We start from the raw sequence: 7,766 nt of genomic DNA, 5'->3' as shown, positions 1-7,766 counted from the left end.
ATTACATTTTCTTGTTCTATTGCATATATACTAATTTCCTTCTTGTTGTCCCAATCTATTATTTTAGCCCATGAAAAAATTTTTATATCTTATTCTTTTTCATAATTTTATCTGCCAATAATCACATCTCTACACTCATTGTAAATATCTTTTTTAAATTTCTTAATATTTAATATAATTGCTTTAATATCTGTGTCTATCAATTCCAACATCTTGTGGAATTTTTTTATTGTGGATTACATTTTCTTGTTCTATTGCATATATACTAATCTTTATTGTGTACTGGACATTGTGGATAATACATTGAAGTAATTGTGTATTCTGTTATCCTCTCAATAACAATTGAATAAATTCCTGAAAATACTGAGGAAGCAAACCATGTGAATATCTATGGAAAATGCATTATGTACAAAGAATATATACAAAGACTTGTTGCATTCAAAGAAGAGGGAGGAGGCCAGTGTATAAAAGTATATTCCCAACTTTATATCTTACCCCGGCCATACATGGTAACTGATGCCATTAATTTCTAAGAATTTTCAGTTTTGCAGATAATTTCGCTTATGTCTTGTTTTATGAAAGTTTACAAAAACTAGTCTTAATTTTCTCTGTGTTTATAGGTTATTAACAAATTTTCTGCCCATCTTCCTTCCAAAACATAATTATTTCTCATCTTAATTTTTATGCCTGTCATCTTTTGGAAACTAAAGTTAATCATTTTTGCTTGCAGTTTGGTCCCTGCAGTATCACCCACGATGAGAGCTGCTGTCATCTGCATTACCATGTGGTAATGGTTCTGTATGCCTTTCGGTGCGGGGCCTTCAGATTATCACGCTTAATCTGAACAGCGACCCAGTAGGGAATTTGTTTCTCCTACCTTTTTACTCTAAGGAAGTATAAGGTTTTGTCGTCTCCTCCATCTCTCTCCTTAATCTAGCTCCAAGAAAAAATCTAATAGAAGTCAAGAACAAACTATGGTGCAACTGTAGTTGTATGTGATACTTTAAATGGGAGGAATAAGGGATTTTGATAGAATGGGCAAGACAATTACTGTCCTTAATGGCAAAACTTAAATATCATCATTCTTTTTTCTCATGGGCTTTAGTTATAGTAAGAGGTCAGGTGTTGTCTCCCAACTGAGAAGCAGAACAACGTGACATAAAAAGATACACAGAATAGGGTGCTCTTGCCAGATTATAATCTAAATCATAAACTAAAAAAGCACAACAGATACATAGATACTCAACTCTTAGCAACAGAGGGGAAATCATCCAGTGACTTGTGATGAAATCACAATTCTAATTTAATTAGAACCAGAATAAGTCACATGAAAATATTACAAAAAACTTAGTAATTAATTTTCTAAAATATGGCAATGCTATAAAATAAGAGTCATTCTTATTGCGCAGATAAGGAAACTGAAACTCCAAAACCAGGGATGGAAAACTCTTTCCTTTACCAGAGAGATGGTAAATATTTTAAAGTTTGCGATCACATAGTCTCTGTTGCAACTATTCAGCTCTGTCATGACTCATGAAACCAGCCATAGACAAGATGTAAATCGACATATATAGTTGCGCTCAAAAATGTCATTTATAGAAACCGAGATTTAAATTTCAATTATTTCTCATGTGTCATGAAACATTATTATTCTTTTGATTTTTTAAGCATTTAAAAATGTTAAGTACATCTTAGTTTGTGGACCATATAAAAACAAGTGGCAAGCTAAATCTGGCTTACAGGACATATTTTGTCAATCTTTGCTCTGAAAGAATAAATGATTGCCTAACGACATATAACTGGTATGGTCCAGCTTAAACATAAATCCATCATATTACAAAGGTAATTATCTTTCCATGTAATTTCTATATGATACCATCAAAATTAAAATCAAACATTCCTCGCCACTTTTTGCAACACTCTAAATTAAGTCTATATTTTTTTCTCAAGGAGCTAGAAATGTCAGCATAGAAGGAGACTGAAAACATCTAAAATGGTTTTTATTCTTCTTTTATTCCTTTTCAAATGCAGTGTCAAGTGGTATCCAGATATTGCTCACATTGTTCCTGCCCTCTGTCTGAAGGTGAAATTCTTCAAATACTTGACTGTCTAAAGTTCAGCAATTGACATAGTTCACTTTTGTGAGGAAATAGGATGACTTTCCAAGGAAAAAAATGAATTTACCACTTTCATTACTTCACCCAAGGCAGAAAAATTTGAGTCTATGAAAATATCCAAATATCTTTCTCCAATATTTGAGACATTGATGGTGAAAAGAATTGTTTTCTAGAAATATAAAAGTGAACTTCATTTCTCATGGAAGGTGCTATTACCAAAGGGTTTGTACATATTGTAGTTCTCTTTTACTGAAAATAGATGGCCATAAGGGACACAAAGACCTTGGCCTACTGTGAAATTATTACTGCTGCTTACTGGATATTTACATCTTCCTGTCACCTGGTAGCATTTCATTCCCTGTCCCTCTGTACTTCGGGGGAAACGTACGATCATTCTTGTCAATGAATTATGGGGAGAAAGTGAAGTGTGTCACTTTTGGGTTGAGAATTTAATTGGTTCTGTAACATCCTCTGGGGGGTTGTTTACCATTTATCAGAAAAAGTGGAAATGTTCCAGACTGTGGCTCCTCCAACAGCCTAGGTGCCATGGTGAAAATGATGGCAACACTAAAAAATACGTCCATAATTTTGTGTATTAAACTGTATAACTTTCATTAAAAGTAACTTTTATGTAAATGAGATCAGCAGAGAGATCTGAGAGAGAGAGAAACAGAGACAGAGACAGAGGGACAGAGAGAGGAGGCATGTAGCGTTGCCGCGGGTGTTACACTGGCAGGCACTGTCGCAAGAGCAGTTGGGAACGGACACAGAGGACTGAGAGCATCAGGCATTAAGGGACTTTTGAAATTAGGCAAATTTAAAGTACAGGTCAGTCTGGGCCTCGAGGAAACAGAGCTGGTTGGAAAGGCTGTCTCACCAAGAGCTTTCTCTCTATATTTAGCCCACTAAGTGATAATCCATAAGTTACATCGTATCACACAGGCTTACTTACCCACCTTTCAGGGGTGCCAGCCCTGAATAGCACATAAAATTGTAACTGGAACAAAAATGGCTTTTTCTTGGAAGGGGTTCAGATCTTGTTTAGAATGTATAGGAGGGGAACATGAAGCAAATATTCTCTTCTCAGTCTATAGAACGTGGGCTCCCTGTGAGAAGAGAAAATTTAGAACACTCACAGGTCACATCTCATTCTAGCGACAACTAGTTGGGGTTATGTCCTCCTTGTATTTGTGCTAAGACAGTCAAAGTTTGGCTGCCTTTTTATTCTTAACTTTAGAAAGATGTGAACAAGGATTTGGAAAGGAAAGCATTTATTGTACTGAATAACTTGTGACAATGATTTTCATTCTAAACAGATTTTTAAAAGTAGTTTTATTCTTGGCCATTATCTAGGAATCTAAAATACTTTCAATGTAGTGCACCATTCATTATAATGATGTTCCTTTTGTAATGGATTTAGAACTTATCTGATTCAGAAATAGGATAAAATTGAACTTGATAAACAGAAATTTTGCTAAAGTTATGAAAAAAGATTGTCTTAAGTTTCCAGGAGATACAAAGTATACCAAAGTGGCAACATAATAGTTTATGTTGTTTGCTCCTTGAAAACATCTTTACTTTGGTAATTCAATTTTAAGAATTTATATTGATATAAGGAAATATCATGGATAGAATAGTATTTGCAGCAATTATTATTTTTCCGATAATTAAAAAAAAATGGACGCTCCAAGATCAGGGCATAGATCAGACCAAGATACTGTAAAATGTTTGACATTTATTACACATTATTGACAGCTAATTTATAAAAAGAAATGTATTTGGGGCCTTCAGTACAGAATTTCATTTTGCCTCATATTCATGTGATTTAATTTTTTTCAGTCTTGTTCACTTTTTGGCTATTTTTAGAGCAAATATTATTTTTGATGCTTGACAAAAATGACCATTTTGTAAAGAATATATATATATATATATATATATATATATATATATATATACCATACCATAATCATGCCGTAGAGAGATGCTATCTTACCATTGACAGTGATATTGAAAATTATTTATGGATAAACTATCTCATGTAGAGCCCTTTAAAATTGTACTCTTTAACTCAAACATTTGAACTTACTTCAACTAAGTTTTTTGATCTTTCTAATCCATGATATTTATTTTCTTTGTGTCTGTGTGCTATTTTATTTCACAATATTCCTCTAAGTGATAGCAATATTATTTTATGAGCTAAAATATCACCTGTTGAATGATGTTTTCATTCCTTTAAGTGATGAACATTCTTTCTCATTTCTGAATGTAAAATACTTATAAATAACTTGTTTTTATGATGTAGGTTTATTTTGTAATACACTGTAGAGCACTGTAATATAGTGACCCAGATATGTTCCTGTTATTAGAGAATTTTATATAAAGAAAGAGCATATTAGGAGATGGTTTTCCTTTTACCATCATTTACATTTTCCTTATTTTTCTTTATAATTTCCTTTTTATCAAGAACTATGCTACCTTATTTTTTCTATCTTTAGGGCCCTCTACTATTCAAATTAGCCACCTTCTTTAAATGTGCTTCTTATATAGCACAGATTTTTCCAAGAATTATCTAGCTTCATACAGAATACCTTCACATTTGTTTCCTAAAATAGGACACTCCAATTTGCTTCCATTTCTTATTTTATTTTGAAAGAATTATGCTACTTATTCTGCTTAAGACACAATTTCTTCAACAGACTTCACTATTCTTTCCTGTCCTGATGATATTTTAGCACAAATATCATAGAATCTTGGATTAGAATGACTTTTCTCCACTTCTGCATTTTCAGGAGGCATAGCTAAATTTGTCAATATGTTTTGGTTTTTTTTTTCACTTTTTTTTTTTATTTCAGCATATTATGGGGGTACAGATGTTTAGGTTACGTATGTTGCCCTTGCCACCCCCGCTCCCAAGTCCGAGTTTCAAATACGTCCATCCTTCGGGTGGTGCGCATTGCACTCTTTGTGTATGCAAATACCCGTCCCCTCCTCCCTCCCCCCTCTCCCCTGCCCAGCATCCAATAGATGTTATTCTTACATGTGCATTTATATGTTGTCAATATGGTTTTGACAAATCATTTTCATTTTCTTTCAATGGACTAAGCCTGTTGATTACCGAAGAGTACATTTTTTTTTTAAGTCAGAAGCAAACACTTCAGCACTTCAAACTAGTTAAATAATTAATGTTTTTAACAACAGTAAAATCAGAAATAATTACTCAATATCTCTGCACGGTGAACCCTGCATACTTACAATAGTAATCGAGGTCATTGTTTGCATTTGCTTATTCCACAGCTATCAATAGCTATTTTATACAGTATTCAGCTTCTGTCGTCAGACTATTAATAGAAACAAGTTACAAGAAACAAAACACTGTGGAATGTCACCCATGGTCGGGCCACCTGCTAATAGCAGGGAAGGAACCCAGAGTACTGGAGCTGCTGTTTCCGGGTGCCTGAGGCGTAGGGCACAGCCAGGGCCCAGCACGCAGTCAGCAGAACGGCTTCCGGAAGTGCCGGAAGTGCCGCGTGCACTGGAAGGGAAGGAGCTAACGACCCCGTCCCTCGGAAACCCCGCCCAGAGCACACTGATGGGGGTTTCTATGGTGATGGTGAACCAGCCTCAACTGCCTCAGCCCCAACTGCCAAGTCCTGGGCGTTCCACCCTCCTCCAGGTGCACTGTGGGATTGCCGAGAAGCCGGATGTGAGAGCAGAGCGTGGGGACTCGGAGCTCGAGGCACACGTTTCCCATTGGTGACATTTTGGCGGAAGGCAGTGGCACTTCCTTTTCTGCACCCTGTGACCCCGTCCGGCTCTCGGCCTCCAATCACTGGGCTTCCGCTTCCTGGACTCCGGACCCACACTCCCTCGGTCGCGACGGCAGTACTCTGGCGTGGTTAAGAACAAAACGGAGACGCACCCGGACTTTGCCTGGAGCCCTCTGCGTTGCTAAACTTCCGGTGCAACTTGGAGGCCTTGGACTGTAAGCTTCCTTTGCTTCATAGAAATCAGTCTTGCTGTCCTCCGTGGACAATTCGTTACCGGCCAGAAGTGTCTGCTACTGGAGGCATCAGTAACAACAGTCAGTTGTTATTCAAGCCACAGAAAATTTGTGCCCAAGCTTGTCTGACATCTGCCCTGCCAAGGGTCTATGATGCTGGGCCCTGAGGGAGGCGAAGGTTTTGTGGTCAAGCTCCGTGGCCTGCCCTGGTCCTGCTCCGTTGAGGACGTGCAGAACTTCCTCCGCGACTGCACGATTCGCGATGAGACAGCGGGCGTCCACTTCATCTACACCAGGGAGGGCAGGCAGAGCGGCCAGGCGTTTGTTGAATTTGGATCAGAAGACGACGTAAAAATGGCCCTGAAGAAAGATCGGGAATGTATGGGACACCGATACATAGAGGTGTTCAAGTCCCACAGAACGGAGATGGAGTGGGTGTTGAAGCACAGCGGTCCCCACGGTGCCGACGGCGCCAACGATGGCTTCGTGCGTCTGCGAGGACTTCCGTATGGATGCACAAAGGAAGAAATTGTCCAGTTCTTCTCAGGGTTGGAAATCGTGCCAAACGGAATCACACTGCCCGTGGACTCTGAGGGCAAGATTACAGGGGAGGCTTTTGTGCAGTTTGCCTCACAGGAGTTGGCCGAGAAGGCCCTGGGGAAGCACAAGGAGCGGATCGGTCACAGGTATATCGAAGTGTTCAAGAGCAGTCAGGAGGAAGTCAGGTCGTACTCGGATCCCCCTCCGAAGTTCATGTCGGTGCAACGGCCGGGGCCCTATAACCGCCACGGCGCGGCCAGGAGGTACGTGGGCATCGTGAAGCAAGCGGGCCTGGAGAGGGTGCGGCCCGCTGCCTACAGCGCCGCCTACGGCGGCTACAGCGGCTACGAGGAGTATGGTGGCCTCAGCGACAGCTACGCCTTCGCCGCCCCCGACGTGTTCGGGAGCGACCTCGGCTACTGTCTCCCGGGGATGTACGAACACAGATACGGAGACAGCGAGTTCACGGTGCAGAGCACCACCGGGCACTGCGTCCACATGAGGGGGCTGCCGTACAAAGCCACCGAGAATGACATTCACAACTTCTTCTCTCCCCTCAAGCCTGTGAGAGTGCAAATCGAGATCGGCCCCGACGGAAGAGTGACCGGCGAAGCAGACGTGGAGTTTGCCACTCACGAAGAGGCCGTGGCATCGATGGCGAAAGACAGGGCCAACATGCAGCACAGGTACATAGAACTCTTCCTGAATTCGACGGCAGCGGCCAGCAGCCAGGTGTACAGCAGCCAGGTGATGCAAGGCATCGGGATGCCGGTGGCCCAGGCCGCTTACGGCGGTCTCGAGAGCCAATCGGTGAGCGGTTGCTACGGCGCGGGCTACGGCGGTCAGAACAGCATGGGTGGATACAACTAGATTGTTAGGAACATCTGAGTTCTTTCAACCCAATTTTCAAAAGCAACGAAGAGCAGATATAAGGAACCTGGGGAACCCATTTTGCACAGCAAGTTCGTGAAATCTGGATTAAAAAATCACCTCTTCAGTGTTTTCCCATACAAACTTTTCCAGCATGTGATATCGAGTAAATTACTATTTTCAGCTTTTCTCAAGTAACATTTTGGTAGTATACTTTAGAGTGATGTTATCTGAGCTTA

The 7,766-nt window shown here is 40.2% G+C and overlaps 1 protein-coding gene across 1 annotated transcript; it reads left to right on the top strand.

Annotated features, from left to right (window-relative positions):
• Positions 1 to 6,267: 6,267 nt before the first annotated feature.
• On the top strand, positions 6,268 to 7,527 carry LOC105807684 (heterogeneous nuclear ribonucleoprotein F-like). The gene has a single exon (XM_012641110.1). It carries the CDS (start codon positions 6,268 to 6,270, stop codon positions 7,525 to 7,527), a length of 1,260 nt encoding a protein of 419 aa, XP_012496564.1.
• Positions 7,528 to 7,766: the final 239 nt, after the last annotated feature.

The sequence above is a fragment of the Propithecus coquereli genome, unplaced genomic scaffold (assembly GCF_000956105.1).
Source record: "Propithecus coquereli isolate 6110/MARCELLA unplaced genomic scaffold, Pcoq_1.0 Scaffold162, whole genome shotgun sequence".
NCBI lineage: Eukaryota > Metazoa > Chordata > Mammalia > Primates > Indriidae > Propithecus > Propithecus coquereli.
This window is presented reverse-complemented; position numbering and strand designations above follow the sequence as displayed.

Excerpts from the sequence above, each read along its gene's own strand:
- LOC105807684 (XM_012641110.1), top strand. The coding sequence starts at position 6,268 with ATGATGCTGGGCCCTGAGGGAGGCGAAGGTTTTGTGGTCAAGCTCCGT.